This window comes from Capsicum annuum, chromosome 3, assembly GCF_002878395.1.
Source record: "Capsicum annuum cultivar UCD-10X-F1 chromosome 3, UCD10Xv1.1, whole genome shotgun sequence".
Classification (NCBI taxonomy): domain Eukaryota; kingdom Viridiplantae; phylum Streptophyta; class Magnoliopsida; order Solanales; family Solanaceae; genus Capsicum; species Capsicum annuum.
In genome coordinates, this window is record NC_061113.1 from 237,827,636 (window position 1) to 237,851,836 (window position 24,201).

The 24,201-nt window shown below is 32.4% G+C and overlaps 1 protein-coding gene and 2 pseudogenes across 1 annotated transcript; all 3 read right to left on the minus strand.

The window, feature by feature from the left end:
* Positions 1-3,643: 3,643 nt before the first annotated feature.
* On the minus strand, positions 3,644-5,164 carry LOC107864978 (annotated as a pseudogene).
* An 8,162-nt stretch (positions 5,165-13,326) lies between these two features.
* On the minus strand, positions 13,327-14,565 carry LOC107866060 (trans-resveratrol di-O-methyltransferase-like). The gene is made up of 2 exons (XM_047409568.1): positions 13,729-14,565; positions 13,327-13,638 (listed from the first exon to the last, which is right to left on the minus strand). Exons 1-2 carry the CDS (start codon positions 14,563-14,565, stop codon positions 13,327-13,329), a joined length of 1,149 nt encoding a protein of 382 aa, XP_047265524.1.
* A 1,083-nt stretch (positions 14,566-15,648) lies between these two features.
* On the minus strand, positions 15,649-23,690 carry LOC107864976 (annotated as a pseudogene).
* Between the last annotated feature and the right edge of the window lie 511 nt (positions 23,691-24,201).

Genomic DNA, 24,201 nt, shown 5'->3' on the forward strand with positions numbered 1-24,201 from the left:
AAGTTAAATTCAATCCCAACTTCAGAAGCTTCTATCATCACAAACTAATACATAATAAAGATATTACACCATAAAGATTGTTGCAACCTGAACACCAAAATATAGCAACAACTACATCTGTTTTGCTGAACTACAGTATAAACATATGAAGAAGAAGCATCCAAAATATTTAGTGACTGCATTAATGAGATTTTGTACATTCTTCCCCTTTTAAACTTAATGGAAAGGATATTATGAATACCTCTAGTAAAAAGTTGGAGAAGGGACAAATTTTTTAGGCAATGAAAACAGAATAAGAGATGGCTTGGTGGTTCATGAACCAGTTTTTTCTCCTCGTAAAGAGAATATGAATGAATGCAAAAAGAAAAAACTTGTTACATATTGTTGCACTTGTTTTGCAGCATAAAGATATTAATTAGAATGAAGAGAATAGAAAATTTACGGGGAAGATAAAATTCATGGGATAACTCATTCCGAGAAGACAAATCCCACACTCTTCTTTCTTGCCGCCTACTTCTCCGGTGAAATTTCATGGAGGCAAATTCCCTCATCCTCGTCCTTGTCACCTTCTTTATTTTAGTTTCTCAAAGTATCCCCACAGCGGCAGCCGTGAGACTAATTCTCCGTTCCTATGGTCAGCAGCGCACTAAGAGATAGGAAACTGGCCACAGAGTTTTTCCATTCACCAGAGGTGGGGATCGAACCCCCAACCTCTTGCTTAAGGTCCTCGTTACCTTTCCTCCTTCTCTGATTAGTTATATCGTAGAATTTATATCAAAATATGAATTTTTTTGTTGTCTCAGTGAATTTATATACATTTATACAGTTTGAAATTTTATATTTGTACATATAAAATTATTCTAGACATGTAAATGTTTTATGTCTACATTTATGCTTTGGATGTGGAGTGTTTTCATTCATTATATTAATTTTTTGTATATACATGTGCTTAATTGTGTATAATTGTATGAACATATGTATTTTGTATACTCATTTGATTAACTATAGATACATGTTCTTAAATTTATATTTTATATATCCATTTGATTAACTATATATACATATCTTCGCCTATTATTCTTAATGTATTTTGTATATGGATTATATATACTTAAAGCCTTAATATTCAATATTTTATCATTTCCCTTCTGTATAAATATACACTTAGTTGTTCTGTGTATACATTTGTATTCTATATATATGGATTAATTTCATAGAATCCACTGATATTATTACATATATGGAAAGAGGCTATTATGAAAAAGTTGAAGAAAATATTGAATGGTAGTTGCTATACATACTTCTATTTTAATAACACTTTTATTTATGATTATAAATTACAATCAACTATATATACATACAAGCTAAATACAAATAAGTGAATGTGTATTCAAAAATACATTTGAAATGCATGAAAATATTTTATTTATAAAATACAGATATGAAAATATTTCATATATAAAATACAATTATATATAAATGTACTTAATTAAAAAAACGTATACATATCATATTTATAATCCGACTTCTAAGTTTCAAAGTTTAATGTATATAAAAAGACTGTGTACCATTTTTAAAAGTATATATACATATAATGTATATACAGTATAATATTTGTATATATAGCTAGAAGACATATTAAATCGATTAAATAAAAATGCATATGTTATACAAAACGCTGACAATGATATGAATTCAGAGGCATCGTAATGTGGATATGATTTTCGTTGCAACATAACATGAATAAAATATCCTAAACATAATTCAAGAACAAAAAGTTCAAATCATAAATGAGTTGTGATTCATTGTCATGTAAATAATAACAACTAAAATGTCTTAACGGATATTGAAATTAAAACTAACTAGGATGAAAAAATAAAAGTAGAATCACTTCTAGTGTCTGCTAAATTACAATCATTGCACTACTATCACACTCAAAAAGTGGATTGATAGGCCTAGTTTTGTAATCCTATAGAAGCACATCATATCGGGTACGGAATTGATCCACATCCAACTCTACTGATGGGATAGCATTTTCAATGCTAAGACACTCAACATACAACAGTGAATACTCCACTGTTCCTACATTATACATTACAAAAATTTATACAAATGAATTTTATCTATATCAAGTATATGTATATATACCTACCAACACATGATATTCGTAAATAAGGCTCAAAAAGTGGAGAGCACAAAACAACACTGTATGTATGTACAGTTGTACACCCTCCAACACACAAACATATATATTTGTATAACATATGCTAACTATATATACTAAAGTCAAATACCAATAAAAGACGATTTCAATGAATCTTCATTCGGTATATACACTAAAATCTTCATTCGGATGATACACACAGAAATCAAAGACAAATAAAAGAAGATCCTAATGAATTCAATCGAATCCAAATTTGTATGTATTCATTAGTCAAGAACTGTATCATACACAGTTTCATTCTCTAATTCATCAATAATTAATTTTTATATCTTTTTTAAAAATAAAAATTCAACAATTCATGACGAAGCAGGCATTTGTTTTGAATTGAAGAAAATCTTAAATCAGTACATATACAAATAAAAAAATATATATGAAACCAAAGGAATTCACAATGGTATTCATTCATCAAATCGGATCTCATACCCACATACAAAAACAATTACATTTATACATTATACCTTTCAATGTAAAAGGCTTACCAAAAAATGAAGACGAAGTAGACAAATCTTTTGAATTTGGAAAAAAATAATAATTTACCTGCTATCAATGTTTTCTCCTTTTTTTCTTCTATTATTCAGCGAATTTGATTACATATATGCTTTAGTGCACGATTATGGAAGGAGATTAATGTGAGAAAGTTGGAGAAAAATATGAATGCAAATTGATATTCCTTTCCTTTTGATTTTCTGGTTCTGTTATTGTAACTGAAGAAAGAAAGAAAAAAAAAAGAAGCCTTTTTATTTTTGTATAAATAGTAACTAAATACATGTAAACATTTACAATTATTGAAAGATAGACTAAAATATTAGTTAATAGAAATATATGTTCTGCCTTAAAAATATCATATTAGATTACCCTTTATCATTGTACAGCCTAAAATTTAAGCAATTTTGGGGCCACATTTTATTAGTTTCCACTGTAGTATTAGTTAGATTTTTTGCGTTAAACTAACCAGACATCCGTCAGTTTTCTTTGAGAAGACAATAGCTTTTCTTGCGCATTGTGTGTGCAAAATTTCCAAAGGACATTTATCAGTTCTGTAAATTCTTTGATTTTCCGGCAGAGAGTATGTCAGATGTATTTTCATGTAGGTTTTGACATTAGTCCCCCTCGATCATAAGTTTTTGTATCAAATATTAATATACATTGTAGAGGTCTATGTCATGCCCTCCAAAGGTGAACAAAAAAAGCACCTCTTTTTAGCGCCAATTCAATTTTTTTATAATGATTATAATTATAATCTAAGTACTACATATATATTTGTGAAGTGTGAAAATCACTAAAAAATGATTTTAACTCAACTTGCAAGCAAAGAAGTATCTCATATGAGTAAGGAAATGTAACAAGAAGTTATTTTATTAACCTTTTAAAAAACATAAAAATAGGGGTAGGAAAGGGGAAATTGGGGGAGGGGATTAAGTCAAAATGGGGGATCGAATCCCATCAACAACGTAAAAATTTTGGTAGCCAATCAACTAAGCTACTAAGATTTCCCGACTAGTTTATTAACACGTACTGTGTAATGGAGAATAAGATTTGCCTATGTAATAACACACAAGAACGTCCGGGAACGAGGAACATTCATTAGATTATTGGCTTCTATAATTTTTATTAGTGGCAAATGATTTATTGTTGACTTCCAAAAATCTGGGCATCACTCGTACGTTAGGCATTCTATTAGGAAAATTTTCTAGATTAAGGGTAAACTTCAATATTGGATCTCAATCCCAGTATAGAAATAATTTTGCGGTCACTAAAACCAGCATTGGAGAAGAGTTTTGCCCATTGTCGTTCACTTCTTTCCTTTCCAGAAGTCGCAACCATCATGAGCATGTCAAAGAAAAGTTGAGTTTCATATGATTTGCCATCTCCTTTCTTTAGGTTATGATCCATCACTACCATGTCAATGATGATTAGCGTTCCTCCATTCTCCTTACTTGGAATTGCTTCTTCACATTTTTACAATATTCTAGTACAATCTTCATCGTTCCAATCATGTAATATCCACTGATTGTTATTCAAACACAAACCGTTAATTAATATCCAAGTTCATTGTCATGTATAATAAGAAACACGAAATGACTATATGTGAAAAATAACAGTGTACCATTAAACAAAATACTAGGAGCATATCATACTTGCTCCAATGTACCTTGCTTTCAGTAAAATCGAATAGGCAGAAGGAATGGACATAAACATATCTCCTCCCACATAGCTCAGCTTCTTACTCTCTTCGAGCCCTTCAATTACATGTGGCAGATCAAAGAGAATGCAATTTATTTGTGGAAGTACCTGGGCAATAGCTTTAGTCATGGTTCATGTTCCACCTCCAACGTCCACCAATGATTTCAATCCTTGCAAAGCTCCTTTACAATGTTCAATCACCACACTTGAAATTAATGGGTTATTGTGAGCCATGGCTTCGTTAAACAGGCAGCTAAACCCGGTGTCTTCCCTTGTATATTCAAATAACGGTCTGCTATGTGTGATGGCGAATGGAGTAGGTTAGTCTCCATAGCTCTGGATCCATTGGCTGAGACAGTGCCATGGATCCATCATAATTGGGTCAAACATCGCATGAATATAATGGATCATGCTCAAATTAGGCTCATCTTTAAGGAGGAGACGTGAAGTCGGAGTAAGTAAATAACCCTCTTTTTCTTGAATAAAGAGGCCTGCATGGACTAGAATACGCATGAGACGATAAATACAATCTTGGAGTTTAGCCTTATTATTGTTGATGGAGAGGGCATCCACGAAATCGGGGAGGGTCATGGCTTGGCCATGAGAGTGGATGATATCGGGAATTCCAAGCTGAATTGCACATTTGAGTGACACTGAGTTGATGAAGTTGAATGTATAGTTCCATATGGGTGCCTGAGCATCCAGTACTTCTCTAGTCTTGTACATTTCATCAATGTCATCATTAGGCAATGCCATATTTGGGAGATTCTCTTTGAGATGCTTAGGATTTTTTTGGCAAGAAAATATTCAGGTGGGAGGACCTGAGTAAGTATATTATTTATTAGAAGTGCACAAGAGGAGAGTCAGACCTTATCTCTAAGATATAAAAACAGATCGCATGGCTCAATCCTTATAAGGAGAGCAAAAAGATCGAGATTCTATACAGGAGAGAAGATGCTAAATTTTTTTCTCCCAATTTCTGGCCTATACCAAAGTACAATTTGGTTAACTGATATAAATGTTTAGGGTTGTGATAATTAACGATCTAGGTCGATATATTCATCACTATATATATTTGAACGAAAATATCTATCGTCCAGCAGAGCATAGAAAAAGGTAATAAGATGGGTGATCTCCTTATAATTTATATATAAAGCTGGCAAAATAAAATTGTAACCAAACTATGCATGAAATTCACGCGCTATGTATTTGCTGACGCTTGAAGTCGAAGTCCGCCAGTCGTCCATCAACTATTTTTTCTTATATTAATAGTAGATATTCTGCATTTCTAACTGCTTGTCTTGCTACCAAAAAAAAAAAATCATAATAATTACCATTTTAGAAAATTAAGACATTATTAAGTACATTCCTCCCATTTTTCTCTCATTTGGAAATAAAATGACGAAAAGATAGTATTGTACTCAATTCACTTTACAAGTTTTATGTGCATTAATGTGGATTTATTCTTCCAATCACCACACTTTCCATTATGGGTGTCAAGTGGGCCGGGCTGACCCGATCTATCCGGTCCGCGTAACTAACTTAGTCCGGTTTGATCCGACCCGGTAAGCCTTAGGGCTTTAGGGTTCCGGATCCCCGGCCGGTTGTTTTTTAAAATGGGCCCGACCAGGATAAATTTTTTTTAAAAAAATGATATTTTGGTTTTTGAGCCAAACTAGCCGTTGGCCCAACGGCTATATAGCCGTTTTTGGGTCCAAACGGCTAGTTTGGGCCCATTTATTAAAAAAAAAGAAAAAAAAAACTTTAAAAATATTTTTTAATCCCAAAAAAAAATCTATAAATACCCTACAACTTCAAATCATTTTTCACACAGTTTTTCACTCTCTCAAATCTCATTCTCTCTCAAATCTCAATTCTCAATTCTCAAATATTCAATATATTTAATTTCTTAAGGTGTTCACTTTAATTTTTTAATTTTTCGTTTACAAAGTACGAGCGGAAGTTTCTAAAGTCGCAATCTTCGGATACTTTCAAAATTTGGTATTATCGTTCCATCTCTTACTTTTAATTTTTATTTATTGTATTAATTGTTTAATATTTAATTTTATTATATTTGTGTATTTTGAATATTTTTAGTTTAATTTAATTTATATTATGGATAAATTAAGAAACCTCGCTACTAAAGGTGTTGAAAATTTTTGTCCCAGAAGCGGTAGTGGTAGTAAAAAGCGAATTACTAGCGGTAGAGGTAGTTCAAGTAGTAGATATACCCGTGTGCCTTCGCCTCCGGTACCGCTTGGTACACCTTTTGAGGAAGAAATAGGTGTAGGTGCTCATGATATGGATTATGTAGAAGCTCAGGAAAATTACGGTATAGAAGAAGAAAATGAAGTAGATGCGGTTAATTTAGACGAAGATAATGAAAATATTGCTGAGACACCCGCAGTAGGAGATGCTAACATTAGATCTGAATCAGTTAATCTCCTTTCCCGTCCTCCCAGTGCCCCAAAACCTCGTAAAAGAACTAGTATTGCATGACAATTTTTTGAACGTATATCAGATATTGAGGTGCAATGCAATATTTGTCAACAAATATATAAGCATAGAAGTGGAGGCAAGTAAGGGGGTACGGGTACGTTAATGAGACATGAAGCTGAAGATCACAAAAGAGAGTTAAATATTGCAAAAGGTGGTGGGGATGTTGGTGGGTCAACGCAAACTAGAATGGACCCAGCAACCGGTCACGTAGCGAAGAAGTATAATAAATTGAGGGACAGGGAAGAAATAGCTAAAATGGTAGTTGTGGGTTGTTTGTCTTTTAGTTTTCCTTCTTTTGATGCCTTTATTCGTTATATACAAGCAATTTATAATCCTATGTTTAACGGTATTCCTAGAACTACTTGTCGGTCTGGTATTTTTAGACTCCATTCACAATATTATTTTTATTTATCAACATTGTTAAAAAATATTCAATGTAGATTGTCCCTAACTTCTGATCTTGGTCGTGCTGTAAATAAAAATGATTATTTAACCGTTACTTGTCATTGGATGGATAGTAATTTCGTGATGCAAAAACGTATTCTTGCTTTTTTATATGATGAAGATCGTAAACATACTGGACAATTTATTGCTGATTCTATTGTTAAAATTGCCGGATATTATGGTATCGAAAATAAAATTTTATGTATTGCTTTTGATAATACTTCTAACAACAAGACTGCTATAACAAAAATAAAATTTACGCTATCTCCACCCTTGCCTGAAATTTTTCATATTAAGTGTGCATGTCATATATATAATTTAATTGTAAAAGATGGTCTTGAGTTTTTTGAGCTTTATATTGAAAAAATTCGTCTTGCCGTTGGTTTCATTCAAGGAAATAATCGTAGATCGAGAATTAGAGAATTTAAAGTTAAATGTCAAGAAAATGGACTTACACCGATTTTGATGCCTGAGGAAATTGATACTAGATGGAATTCTACGTATGAATTTTTAAAAACTTGTTATAAATATAGAATTCCTATTACACTAGCTTTTAACCAACATTGCGGTTCATTTGCTGATTCTGCTGATTGCATGCTACATAATTCTGATTGGGTTGTAATTAATGATCTTGTTAAGTTTTTAGAAAAATTTTATGTAGCTACGGTTGAATTTTCCGGTGCTTGTTATCCTACTGTTTGTAATATTTTGGCATATATAGCCGATATTTCTGATTTGCTCAAAGAATATAAAAATAAAGAAGGTTATAAAGAAGATGTTGGCGTCATGTTTACGAAATTTAAAAAATATTTTTTCTCGATTTCCCCTATTTACTTGGTTGGTGCTATGCTAAATCCGTGCATGAAATATAATAATATGTGTCACTTTAGTACTCTTATTTATACTAACTTAGAAATAAATACTAATCATGATTCTGAACAAGTACAACCTGATTTGTGGACCGCTATGGCTGATACAAAGGATTACATAAAAAAATTATATAATCACTATGCTGATTGATTTGATTTAGCCGTACCTACAAATATCACTCCAACTGTCGCTCCTCTTCCTCCCGAGGAGCCATCATCTTCTAAAAGGCCGGTACACAGTGATTTTTCAGATTCGTTTTATGATTTAAATTGTTGGAACAGTGTTGATGAGAGAACTTACACATCAACTTATTGGGAAGAGCTGAAATATTATCTTCGGACGGCACCAGAGGATCGCAGACGACGGATCAACACGTTGGATTGGTGGAGGAGTAATGAAACACAATATTCTGTGCTTTCAAGATTAGCTAGAGATATCTTGAATGTTTCAACGTCAACCGTTGCATCAGATAGCGCCTTTAGTCAGGGACGACAGCAGCTTGGAGACAACCGACACTCATTGGGAAGCAATGCAATGAATGCTCTAGTTTGCCTCAGAGATTGGATTAGAGCGAAAAGAAGAAACCAAGGAATGGAACCGGAGCCGAACGACGAGTTGAAACTTGAAAAAAATATGACTTCACAGGAGAACTCAGCAAAATCAAGTCCAATGCATGGTTTTGCCCCCGTTGACTTCGACTATCCTATGCAAGTTCCCATTAATATTAACATGAATGAGTTGGAAAAAATGATGCATAATTTATAGATTTTTCATTCATATAAATTATAAATTTTGGATCATTTTGCAATCAATAAAATTCTCCAAATTCATTCACTCCTTAGTCCTTGCTTTTTATTTTTTTTTCATTTAACGATTTAAAATTTTAAATTGAATTTCTAGTTTTCTACTTTAAATTAAAAATTTACTTCTAATATATTATTAATTTACTACCAAATATTATTAGTTTATTATATTAAGTAGCATATGTTTTGTATATTTGTGCATATATCTTCTATAGAAGTGTATATTTAACGTATACATGTGTATGTGTTTTATAAATTATTATATAAGTATATCTATATATATTGTAATGTATATATAATGTAGTATATTTTATAAGTAGTAGTATATATACATTGAATGGTGCGTATATATAGAATAGAGTGTATATATCTTCTATAGACGTGTATATTTAACGTATACATGTGTATATATTTTATAAATTAGTATATAACTATACAAATATATATCGTAATGTGTATATATTGTAGTATATCTCATTTAAAGTATTACATATACATAGAATAGAGTGTATATATGTGAATAGATCTTCTATAGACGTGTATATTTAACGTATACATGTGTATATATTTTATAAATTAGTATATAACTATACAAATATATATTGTAATGTGTATATATATTGTAGTATATCTCATTTAAAGTATTACATATACATAGAATAGAGTGTATATATGTGAATAGATCTTCTATAGACGTGTATATTTAACGTATACATGTGTATATGTTTTATAAATTAGTATATAACTATACAAATATATATTATAATGTTTATATATTATAGTATATTTCATTTAAAGTATTACATATACATAGATTAGAGTGTATATATGTGAATAGATCTTCTATAGACGTGTATATTTAACGTATACATGTGTATATAATTATATATATATATATATATATATTGTAATATATTTTATTTAAACTTTAAAGTTTAAAGTAGTACATATATATTTGGATGGTGCGTATATATGTGTAATTGTGTATATGTGTATATATTTTTTAAATTTTAATGTAGTATATACTATATATATAGTGTATATATATTGTTTAATGTATTTATAATGTATATAGGTGGGTATATATAATGTATATATTGAAAAAAAGTTTTTTTTTTTATATTTTTGACCAGGTTTGACCAGTTTTTTAAACGGGTTTGACCGGGTTTAGGTGGGTTTGACCGGGTTGGGTTAAGTGGGTCGGGTTAGGGTGGTTTTTGATTTTTTTATTGTTGGGCCCGGACCGACCCGGCCCACTTAGACCCCAACCCGGCCCTCAACCCGGTTAAATAACACGGGCCGGTTCCAGGTTGACCCGGCCCGACCCACTTGACAGCCATACTTTCCATTAATTGAAGAGATTACTGTATTAAAGAAATTAAATAAGAAAATAATGATAAAAATACATAATTTCTTAAGAGACTAGCAAATAAAAAATGTGACTGAGTATTTAAAAATGAAGGGTGTAACTCAGATCTGAATATTCAAAAACAGAAAATATGGAAGAATAAAGTATGTGAGAAAAATCCAAATGACCAAGGAAAGAGCCGCGGAAGCAAGATATAAGAAAGAATAAAGGTTTGCAAATATGAATTCAGTACATTTCATTTGCATACCCTCTATAATATTTTTGCTGGCTATATAGTCTCTTTAATTAATACCTTTGATAGTATTATAATCAAACACAATTTCATCTTCAACCTCAATTTCAAAAATTTCAAAAACAAAGTGAAAAAATATATTGTTTCTGTGGCCAAACGCCTACTAAGTTTCTTTATAATTAGCACTGGTAGTTTGCTTATGTGGACTTGGGTAATCTTTCCCTCTTGAGCTAATTTTTGAGGTTGGGTTATGCCCATGGTCTATTCTTGACATGGTATCAAAGTCAGGTCCATCCCCATTTTGGGCTCCCGGTCCACGCGCCAGTGCCAGCTGGGCCTGGGCGTGAGGGAGGTGTTAGAGTGGGTAAAAGTCCCACATTGATTGGGGAATGAAATGGTAGTTTAATTATATGGACTTGAATAATTCTCCCCCCTTGAACTAGCTTTTGAGGTTGAGTTAGACCCATGATCCATTCTTGACATTAGCCTCCAAAAATTAATAGTGGTCCTTATATGAAGTCTTCTTTGGCATATAAAGTTTCAGAGTTTGGTGGGTGTAAATAAAAGTCCAGGTACCAAATTCAAGATTTAATCAGCATCAGTTGTCCCATTATTTTTTTTTCCAAGTAGCTGCTTTGCCAAACTGAACGTAAGAAACTAAAAATAAATATTCAATACTCTGAAAGTTAAAGGTCTTAATTAAAGAGGTTATAGCCAACAAATATAAAGAGGCTATAGCCAGCATAAATTTAATTTTAAGAGGCAATGTTAGGGAGATTGATGCATAAAACATGAATTTTCTGAGTTAGCAGAAAAGGAAAAGAAATTAACTGGAGGATGACATAGATTTTAACTTTCGACGTTAGTCAATTCATACATAGTGCGTCAATTTCGTGTGCTATATAGATAGGTTGGTCTGAATTCTTTTGTTCCACTATTTTTAATTTTCCTTGGATTGAACCGATAACTGTTACAATCATTATTCAATTGAAAGAATCTCTATTTTAGAACTGCATATGAGAATTTCACCCGATAATAGATCTTGCTATACATAACTTCATATATAATTAGCTCATATACTAATATAGAAAAATTCTTCTAAAACAACGTGTTGAGCTTTCTTTCCTTCGCTAATCCCTTTAGGTGAATAAGAAAGCTTAGGTTCATTTGATTTTTCTTGCCGTCATTTAGGATTTAGGTTCCGGACTCGAGGACTTGTTTGCCATTTCACCTGTATCATTTTTACCGCGGAAATATGGGCTGTAGAAGGGTTAATTCTTTAATTGATTGAATATTATTACTCCGTTAGAGTTTATGTGATTTTATTTGATTTGAATTTTGAAATGGAGTCTAAGAAATTAAAGAAAGAAATACTTTTGAAACTTATGATTTAAAACAAGTCGTGCGTGACTGTGTGATTATAATCATTTAATTAATGGTGAAATAATTGATATTTTTTAAAAAAAATTAAGGATAGGGGAAGTGAAATGGGGAAGTAGATTGCAATGTGGGGAATTCAACCGCCATTCATATAGTGTTAATTCAAGTAATTAATCAACTAAATTATTATGATTTTAAATTAAATCATTATTTTATATAAACATATGTCATTTTGGAATTGACTAATAGAAAATGTATCATATAAATTGAGAGAAGAGAACGTACTAAGTATTAGGTTAGGCAACTTTCAGTGATTATGCCTGAGAAACATCAAACATAATGGAAACATCCTTTAAGACTCATTTGGATATGATCTTTTTCTTAAGAGAAAAGAAATTGCATTAGCGTTTGTTTATTTGGATTGATCTGTTTTTTGGTTGAAGAAAAATATTAAAGATGTCAATAAGTTTTAAAAGTGATACGTATTATTTTTATTACTTGTTTGTTTCAAAGTTAATTAAAAACATGTCCAAACAAAACTGCATGTGCTATACTTAAATTGATTGTCCAACAAGAATTTTTTTGCCGAGGAGCACTAAAGAGTAGATTGAACTAGTGTTGGGCCATAATTTTTTAAAAAATTATCTTTAAATATTTATTCGATCATGAAATTCGAGATATAATCAATCAGTTTTTGGGTTTTGAGAATTTTTTTTTTAAATAAAGTATGTGTAAATATAATTTCAAAAACTCAAGTTTTCAAGATTCAACTCAAAATTCATTATCAAACAGAAGCTGAGTAGAAACGTGGATCAATTAAATTTCTATCCATAGAGTTTATGTAATCATCTAGGTGTTAAGGGGATGTTTGGGTTTGAGTTTGTATGTTGTTCTGATGTTGGGGCTCAATATCCATTACCAAAGTTCACTTGCTAATAATTAAAGGCAAGTGTGGAGTTTATAAACTCTTGAACTGGACTACCACCAATTTAGAAATAAACATAGAAATATGAAAAATTATGAAACAGAGTTGCAGGACTATTTTTATTAGTACTATACTTAAAAAAGTATAGTTATGGATTTTTTTTCCCTTTTCATTTGGCTTCTTAGGATAGTGACCATGATAACTCACATGTCGTAAAGAAGTCATTACATATGAAGTGAGGGAATATAACACAAGGTGATCCTTAGTTAACAGTACATATGAAAATGAAGAATAACATTTTCTGTAACACATGAAAACAGAAAACAATGAACATTTGCTAGATTCTTTGGCCAAATCTTCTAAGTATTATTTGAACTTCTAGCGATACGACTAGACTTAAGGAAAAACCTCAATAATAGATCTCAAACCCAGTATAGAAATAATTTTGTAGTTACTAAAACCAGCATTAGAGAAGAGTTTTGTCCAATCTTGTTGATTTCTTTGTTTTCCAGAAGTAATGATCATCATAAGCATGTCAATGGATAGTTGAGTTTCATATGACTTGTGGTCTCCTTTATGTGGGTTATGATCCATTAGTACCATGTCAATGATGATTACCTTTCCCCCATTCTCCTTACTTGGAATGGCTTCTTTACATTTCTTCAATATTTTGATACACTCTTCGTCATTCCAATTATGTAATATCCACTACTTGTCATTCATCAAATATAAACCATTAAATATAAGTACATATAATATTGTTATAGTGTGAAAATAACTACGTATTAAAAGTTATACCTTCAGTAAAATTGCATTGGCAGAAGGAATGGACTTAAACATGTCTCCTCCCACATAGGTTAGGTTCTTGATGCCTTCATCACATTCTTCAATTACATGTGGTAGATCGAAGACAGTGAAATTTATTTGTGGAAATGCATCGGCAAACGCTTTAGCTAGAGTTCCATTGCCACCTCCAACGTCCATTAGTGATTTCAACCCTTCAAAGACTCCCTTACAATGTTCAGTCATTACACTTGCAACCAATTGAGCATCACTAGCCATGGCTTCATTAAATAAACGGCTAAACTTTGGTTCCTTCTCAGCATATTCATACAAGGGCTTGCCATGAGCAGTCACAAAAGGAGTAGAAGAGTCTCCATTTTGGAACCATTTGCTTAGATAATGCCATGGATTCATCATAATTGGATCTAGCTGTAATTGCAATAAAGGGATCATACTCATAGGCTCATCTTTGAGAAGGAGACGTGAGGTCGGAGTAAGTAAATAACCCTCATCTTCTTGAATAAAGAAACCTGCATGAATTAGAATACGCATGAGACGGTAAACACAATCCTGGGCTTTAGCGTTATTATTGTTGATGGGGAGGGCATCGACTAAATCGGAGAGGGTCATGGGTCGGCCATGGCTATGGATGATATCTGGAATTTCAAGTTGAATTGCACATTTGAGTGACATGGAGTTGATGAAGTTGAATATCTGGTTCCATATGTGTGCCTGAGCAGCCAATGCTTCTCTATATTTTTCTCCAATATCATTATTAGGCAATGCCATATTTGTGATACTTAATTTTTTTGAGATGGTTAGGGTTGTGATACTGATCGAAGGTGTATGCATTTATTTATAAGAAGAATGATAGGACCATCTTATTCTAATGTGGTAGTATATATTCTTTTCTTCAATTTTACTTGTCATATTTAGATTAGGGACGCCCATTCAAAAAATTATAATAATTGACGCATGTCTATTTTACCATATTACTCCTGTCAATTACTTGATGTTTACTATTAGAGTATAATTTGAAAAATAAGTAATTAAGTTAATAGTAAAACATAAATAAAATAATTATTTTTTCTAGATATATTAAAAGTGACATGTAAAAGTGAAAATTTATATTTGAAAATAATATACAAGTAACACTAAATAAATGGAGTATATATTTATCCATAAGATTATAATACATGGTGTATATTTACCAAGTATATTATACTAAACAAAAAGTTGTCTAAAATATCCTTAAACTACGTGGAAACTGAATAAAAATATCTTCATTTAATTATTTGGTCTAAAATACCCTTGTCATCAATAGTTTGATCCAAAATCCTCTATTGTTATTATTTAATGGGCAAAAAATCCAACGACCAAGACAAGGAGGCGCATGCCAAAGCAAGATAAGAAAGAATAGCAAGGCTTGCAAAAATGAACCTCTTTAATTTTTGCTGGCTAGTCTCTTTAATTAATACATGTGAGAGTATTATAATTAAACACAATTTCATTTTCAATTAATACTTTCAATTTTAAAAATTTTAAATAAAATAAAAATATTTAATTTCTACAGCCAAACGCCTACTAAGTTCCTTTAATTAGCTGTCAAAAAATTTAATTCTTTAGGGAAAAAAATAAGACGCCAAAATTAATTGTAGTTTATAAATAAAGTCTTCTTTGACATATAAAAAGTGTAGTTGTGGATTCTTTTCTCTTTTGATTTGACTTCTCAGGACAGTGATCACGATAACTCACATGTTCTAATTAAAGAAATCATTACATATGAATTGAGGGAATGAATATAACACAAGGTGTTCCTTTGTTAACATTACACATGTGAATGAAGAATAACACAACAGAAAACAATGAATATTTGCTAGATTCTTTAGCCAAATTTTCTAAGTATTATTTGAACTTCTAATGACACGACTAAATTTAAGGATAAACTCCAATAACAGATTTCAATTCCAGTAGAGGAATAATGTTGTAGTCACTAAAACCAACATCAAAGAAGAGTTTTACCCATTCTTGTTCACTTCCTTCCTTTCCGGAAGTCACAGCCATCATGATCATGCCAAAGAAAAGTTGAGTTTCATGTGATTTGTGGTCAAGATTATGGTCCATCACCATGTCAATGATAATTAGTCTTCCTCCGTTCTCCTTACTTGGAGTAGCTTCTTTACATTTTTTCAATATTTGAATACACTCTTCATCACTTCAATCATGTAATATCCACTATTTCTCATTCATCAAACATACACCATTAAATATAAATTAGTATATAATATTGTTATAGTGTGAAAAGTACACATTACAAGTTACCTTTAGTAAAATTGCATTGGCGTAAGGAATGGACTTAAACATGTCCCTTCCCACATAGGTCTGGTTCTTGCATTTTTCAAGCCCTTCAATAACATGTGGTGGCTCAATAACAGTGTAATTTATTTGTAAAAATACATCGGCAATAGCTTTAGCCACGACAACATTTGTAGAAGAGTGAAGAGCAAGTATTGGAGAATATTCTGAGTGATTTGTTTATTCTTCATGTCATGATTTATACAAGATAGAATTGGCTTACATGAGAAGGAATAGAAACTATTAGCTTACATGAGAAGAAATAGAAACTTCTTACGGTCTATGTGTAGCTTCCTACAGTGTATGTACAGCTGTTTATTCTTCTAACAAACTAACAACTAACAATTAACTTATATTCTATCCTAAAAGTATATATAAGAAAGTTACAAAATTCTCTCTTCATCCTCAATCTCACCATTATTGTCACCCCCCCCCCCCCCCCGTCAAGTTGGAGGGTGTAGAAGACAACCCCAACTTGGGAACTACAGAGAAATGAGAAGGTCCCGATAATGGTTTAGTAAAAATATCCTCCAGTTGAAAAGAAGACGGCACAAAATTTAGGGAAATGAGATCGAAGAGAAATTGTGGCCTGACAAAGTGGCAATCAATTTTCACATATTTTGTATGCTCGTGAAAAACCAAATTTTTAGTGATATGGGGGGCGACTTTGCTGTCCGAGTGAACTGGTATAGGTAGCTCAGGTATACGAGAAAGATCTCAAAGGAGACGATGAAGCCAAGTGAGCTCAGAGACCACTCTACGCATAGATCGGTATTCTACTTCAGCAGAGGAAAGAGAAATAGAGACTTGCTTTTTAGATTTTTAAGAAATTGGTGATCCGCCTAAACTGATAAAGAATCCCCTGATTAAATGTCGGGAGTCAACACACGATGCCCAATTGGCATCACAAAAAGCGAGTAGAGAAAAAGAGGGAAAGGACGACATGAGCAAACCTTTACCATGGTCAAGGCGTAAATAACGAAGAACCCGCAGAGCAGCATTATAGTGAGGTGTGGAGGAGGGTGAATGAACTGAGAGAGATGTTGAACGACAAAGGAAAAATCTGGTTGTGTATGGGTGAGATAGTTGAGACAACCAATTATCCTCCGATAGATGGTGGTTGAGTAAGAAATCCCCTGAATCAGCACTTAATTTGAAAGAAGGGTCCAAAGAAGATGAAATCGAAGGCAGTGGGTAATTTGTAAGGTCCCCAAGTGTCCAGGTGTAGCAAATCGAATGCAGCTAACCTTTTAATAGAACTATAGGGAAAAGGTAGCTTAGATTTCCTAGCCAAAGGACACCCATCACAAGAACAATTTTCATTGATTAAACAAGAAATAAAGCTAAATTTTTTCATTGCATGAAAAGGTAGAGGTCCCAATTTATTGTGCCATAATGCCACCATAGAATGGGATTTTACAGGTCCAAAAGTACTGCTAGAAACAGAGTTGGAAATACTAGAACTAGGATTTGATTGAGACTTAAAGAAAAAGCGTGATTGCGAACTTGTTGTATGAAAGATATAAACTCTTGTTCTTGCTTCACCAAGTACCAAAAAAATCCCTGCATAACACAACATGTGGGGGAAAATGTAAGATGACAAAGCAACTATTTGTAAAAATTTTGCAGAGAGATAAGATTAATTTTGAATGAAGGAATGAGAAGTACATCATGTAGAACAAGGTCGGAAAATATACTAACAAATCCAATATGTGTGACCTTTACCCTGAAAGAGTTAGGTAAATTGACAAAAATTGGTGAAGATAAATAAGTTAGAGAGGTGAAAAATGTAGGATCGAAGGACATATGTTGCGAAGCCTCAAAATCAATGATCCAATGTGAGAAATTAGCATAGGTTGAATAAGCTATAGGGTTATGAAAGATATTACCATCGCACTGGAGAACATTAGCATGGCTAGTTGAATCTGAGATCCCTGTGTCACTGATCTGTACATTTTGAAGAAGCTTAACAAATTGGGTGAATTGATCTTGAGATATGGAAGAAACCTGAGAAGGGTTATCAGAAATGGGGACAGATTCAGGGGTCATCACAGCATTTCCTTTTAATGTCCCATGTGTCCTGGAACCTTTTGTGAACTTGAAATCTGCTGGGAATCCTATGATTCTGTAGCATTTTTTTTGTGTGTCCTGACTTCTTGCAATGGGGACACACCAAATTCTTTCTTTCCTTTGAGTCAATAGATTGGGTAGATTAATTAGGATAAGAGAACACAGTGCTAGGTTGATGACTGACGTGGTGAGTAACCAAGTAAGAAGAGGGTTCTCCTGGAAAAGATGGATTCTTGTAAGCTTCCCTCTATTTTTCATCTTGAAGAATAAAAAAATAAGCAAAATTAACACTGGAAAGAGGGTTCATGATAAGAATGTTGCTTCTCATAGGTGCATAAGCATCATTCAACCCCTTGAGGTATTGAATCAACCTCTCATCTTGTTGAGATTTCAACATCTTCTTCTTTCCTTCATAGGTACACGTGCAGGAGCAGGTAACCTTGTTATACAAGGCGTCAATCTCATCCCAAAGCATTTTGAACCTAGTAAAATAACCTACAATATCTGAGGTCCCTTGAGTTAAATCATTGATTTGTTTTTGCAGGTGATAGAGTTGAGCTCCATTAGTTTGTCCAAATTTATCCTCAAGATCCTTCCATCAGGCTCGAGCTGAACTGGAATACAATACACTTCCAGCAATATTTTTGGATAAAGAGTTCAGTAGCTAAGAGGTTACCATATTATTACACCTATTCCAAAGGTTGAAATCAGGACAAAGAGATGAAGGAACCTGAGAAGATCCATCAATATAGCATAGCTTATTCTTAGAAGAAAGAGAAATGAACATTGATCTCCTCCAAGCTCCATAACCAGTCCCATCAAAAGGAGTTTGAATGAGTAGCAACCCTGGAGAATCAGAAGGGTGCAAGAAGAAGGGGTTGCTCTGATCCAGAGCAGAGGAAACTGGAGCAACGGGTGGAGCTTGAGTAGTTATCGCTATAGGATCTTCCATTGATGAGAAGATAGAAAAAAATTGGATTCAAAAGATTAACCGCTCTAATACCATGTAGAAGAGTGAAGAGCAAGTATTGGGAAATTTTCTGAGTAATTTGTTTATTCTTCATGTCATGATTTATACAAGATAGAATTGACTTACATGAGAAGGAATAGAAACTATTGGCTTACATGAGAAGAAATAGAAACTTCATATGGTCTATGTGTAGCTTCCTACAGTCTATGTACAGCTGTCTATTCTTGAAACAAACTAACAACCAATAGTTAACTTATATTCTATCCCAAAAGTATATACAAGAAAGTTACAAAATTCTCTCTTCATCCTCAATATTTGTAGCAGCAGTATCACCATTATTGTCAACAACATTGCCACCTCCAACGTCCACCAATGATTTCAATCCTTCAAAGACTCTCTTACAATGTTCAATCATTACTCTTACAACAAATAGTGCATCACTCCCCATGGCTTCATTAAATAAACTGCTAAAGTTTGGTTCCTTCTCAGCATATTCAAAGAAGGACTTGCCATGAGCAGTCACAAAGAGAGTAGCATCCCCAATTTCGAACCATTTACTTAGATAATGCCATGGATTCAACAAAATTGGATCTAGTTGCAATTGCAAAAAAAGGATCATGCTCATAGGCTCATTTTTTATGAGGAGACGTGAGTCAGAATAAGTAAATAACCCTCATCTTCTTGAATAAAGAAGCCTGCATGAATTAGAATACGCATGAGATGGTAAATACAATCCTAGGTTCTAGCTAAGCCTGTCAAACGGACCGGGTTGACCCGGTCCGAACTGGCCCATTTAATGAAATCGACCCGATTTGACCCAGCCCGGTAAGCCCAAGGGCTTTAGAGTACTGGGATAATTTTTTTTGTTTTGGGCCCGGTTAACTTGGCCCGGATCCTACCCGATTGGGGCCTGTCGGTTAACCAGCTCGGCCCGGTTTAATTTTTTTTTAAATTTTTTTTTGAATTTTGGGCCAAACTAGTCGTTGGCCCAACGGCTATATAGCCGTTTTTGGGTCCAAACGGCTAGTTTGGGCCCATTAATTAAAAAAAAATTACTTTTAAAATTATTTTTTAATTTTAAAAATATTTATATAAATACCCTACACCTTCAAATCATTTTTCACACCATTTTTAATTCTCTCAAATCTCAATTCTCAATTGTCAAATATTTTATAAATTTAATTTCCTAAAGTGCTCACTTTAATTTTTTAATTTTGCGATTACAAAGTACGAGTGGAAGTTTCTAAAGTCACAACCTACGGATACTTCCAAAATTTGGTATTGTCATTCCATCTCTTACGTTTAATTTTTATTTAGTGTATTAATTGTTGAATATTTAATTTTATTATATTTGTGTATTTTGAATTTTTTTAGTTTAATTTATATTATGGATAAATTAAGAAACCTCACTACTAAAGGTGTTAAAAATTTTTATCCCGAAAGTGGTAGTGGTAGTAAAAAACGAATTACTAGCAGTAGAGGTAGTTCAAGTAGTAGATATACCTGTGTGTCTCAGACTCCGCTTAGTCAACCTTTTGAGGAAGAAGTATGTGTACCTTTAGGTGTAGGTGCTCACGATATGGATTATGTAGAAGCTCAGAAAAATTACGGTATAGAAAAAGAAAATGAAGTAGATGCGGTTAATTTAGACGAAGATGATGAAAATATTGGTGAAACACCCGCAGTAGGAAATGCTAACGTTAGATCTGAATCAGTTAATCTCCCTTTCCGTCCTCCTCATGCCCCAAGAGCTCGTAAAACAACTAGTATTGGATGGCAATTTTTTGAACGTATATCAGATACTGAGGTGCAATGCAATATTTGTCAACAAATATATAAGCATAAAAATGGAGGAAGATAAGAGGGTACAGGTACGTTAATGAGACATATAGGTAATGCTCACGAAAGAGAGTTAAATATTGCATGAGGTGGTGGGGATGTTGGTGGGCCAACGCAAACTAGAATGGACCCAGCAACCGGTCAGGTAACGAAGAAGTATAATAAATTGAGGGACCGAAAATAAATAGTTAAAATGGTAGTAGTGGGTTGTTTGCCTTTAAGTTTTCCTTCTTCTGGTGCCTTTATTCATTATATTCAAGCAATTTATAATCTTGTGTTTAATGGTGTTTCTAGAAGTACTTGTCGATCTGATATTTTTAGACTTCATTCACAATATTATTTTTATTTATCAACATTGTTAAAATATATTCAATGTAGATTGTCCTTAACTTCTGATCTTGATTGTGCTGTAAATAAAAATGATTATTTAACCGTTACTTGTCACTGGATGGATAGTAATTTTGTGATGCAAAAACGTATTCTTGTTTTTTTATATGATGAAGATCGTAAACATACTGGAGATTTTATTGTTAATTCTGTTGTTAAAGTTGTCGGATTTTATGGTATCAAAAATAAAATCTTACGTATTGCTTTTGATAATATTTCTAACAACAAGACTGTTATAAAAAAATAAAATCTAAGTTATCTCCGTAATTGCCTGAAATTTTTCATATTAAGTGTGCATGTCATATATATAATTTAATTGCAAAAGATGGTCTTGAGTTTTTTGAGCTTTATATTGAAAAAATCCGTCTTGCTGTTGGTTTTATTCAAGGAAATAATTGAAGAAAAAAAATTAGAGAATTTAAAGTTAAATTTCAAGAAAATGGACTTGCACTGATATTAATGCTTGGAGAAATTGATATTAGATGGAATTCGACGTATGATTTTTTAAAAACTTGTTATAAATATAGAGTTCCTATTACACTAGCTTTTAACCAACATTGCGGTTAATTTGCTGATTCTGCTGATTGCATGCTACATGATTCTGATTGAGTTGTAATTAATGATCTTGTTAAGGTTTTAGAAAAATTTTATATAGCTACGGTTGAATTTTTCAGTGCTTATTATCCTAACGTTTGTAACATTTTGGCATACATAGCCGATATTTCTGGGTTTGCTAAATTTTTACTAAATTTACTAAATATTTTTAAAAATATTTTTTCTCGATTCTCCCTATTTACTTGGTTGGTGCTATGCTAAATCCGTGAATGAAATATAATATTATGTGCCACTTTAGTACTATTATTTATGTTAACTTAGAAATAAATACTAACAATGATTCTGAACAAGTACAACTTGATTTGTGGACGGATATGGGTGATGCGAATGAATATATAGAAAAATTATATAATCACTATGCTGATTTATTTTATTTAGCCGTACCTACAAATATCACTCCAACTGTCGCTCCTCATCCTCTCGAGGAGCCATCATCTTCTAAAAGGGCGGCACATAGTGGTTTTCCTGATTCCTTTTATGATTTACCTTGTTGGAACAGTGTTGATGACAGAGTTTACACATCAATTTATCGAGAAAAGCTGAAATATTATCTTCGATCACCGTCAGAGGATCACAGACGATGGATCAACACGTTGGATTGGTGGAGGAGTAATGAAACACAATATCTTATGCTTTCAAGATTAGCTAGAGATATTTTGAATGTTCCAATCTCAATCGTTGCATCAGAGAGCGCCTTTATTGTGTATATATCTTCTATAGACGTGTATATTCTATGTATACATGTGTATATGTTTTATAAATTAGTATATAACTATATATATATATATATATATATATATATATTGTAGTATATACATATATTGTAGTATATGTTTTACTTAAAGTAGTACATATATATTGAATGGTGCGTATATTTGTATATATATATCTTCTACAGATGTGTATATTTAACATATACATGTGTATATATTTTATAAATTAGTATATAACTATATACATATTGTAGTATATATATATATATATATTGTAGTATATGTTTTATTTAAAGTAGTACATATATATTGAATGACGCGTATATATGTGTATATATCTTCTATAGACGTATATATTTAACATATACATGTGTATATGGTTTATAAATTAGCATATAACTCTATATATATACTTATATATATTGTAGTATATATATGTTGTAATATATGTTTTATTTAAAGTAGTACGTATAGTCGTATATATTGAATGTTACTTATATATGTGTAATTGTGTATGTGTATATATTTTTTAAATTCTAATGTAGTACATACTATATATATAGTGTATATATATTGTTTAACGTATTTAAAATGTATACAGGTGGGTATATATAGTGTATATTGGAAATTTTTTCTTTTTACCAGGTTTGACCAGGTTTAGGTGGGTTAGATCGGGTTGGGTTAAGTGGGCCGGGTCAGGGTTGTTTTTAAAATTTTTACCGTTTAACCCGGAACCGGCCTGGCCCACAAATCGGTTAATTTTAACGGACCGGTTTCGAGTTGACCCGGCCCAGCCCACTTAACACCCTTAGTTCTAGCGTTATTATTGTTGATGGGGAGGGCATCGACTATAAATCCGAGAGGGTCATGGGTCACCCATGGCTATGGATGATATCTGGAATTCGAAGTTGAATTGCACATTTGAGTGACATTGAGCTGATGAAGCTGAATATATGGTTCCATATGTGCGCCTGAGCAGCCAATGCTTCTCTATTTTTTCCTCCAATATCATTGTTAGGCAATGCCATATTTGTGATAATTTCTTTGCGATGCGTAGTGATACTGATCGAAGCTAAGGTGTATACGTTTATTTATAAGAAGAATGAGAGGACCCATCTTAATTTAATGAACTAGCGCATATTTATCCATTTTATTTTTTTCAGACTCCACTTTGTAAAATTTTAATGCATATATTGTTGTTGTAAACAACCAAAGATTATTTACAAAAATTATAATCAAACATAATTCCATCTTCACCTCCAATTTCGAAACATCAAACAAAATTTAAAAATATGCATGTGATTTTCTTTAGTCTAACGCCCACTAAATTTTTCTATATGTAGCCTCCAATAAATGAGTTGTTTAGAAGAACAAGACACCAAAATTAATTGTACGGTCTTCTTTGGCATAAAAAAGTTTCAGCGTTTGGATTTTGGTGGGTGTAAATGAAAAAAGTAAATGTGCAATAATAATTGTTCAATTTGAAAAACTAATAATAGTAAATAATTTATTATTTTGTGTTCATTTTATTTTTGTTAT

Coding starts and splice junctions, on each gene's coding strand:
- LOC107866060 (XM_047409568.1), bottom strand. CDS start 14,565: ATGCATACACCTTCGATCAGTATCACAACCCTAACCATCTCAAAAAAA. Junction 13,639..13,728: donor CCAATGCAATTTTACTGAAG/GTATAACTTTTA, acceptor AATGACAAGTAG/TGGATATTACATAATTGGAA.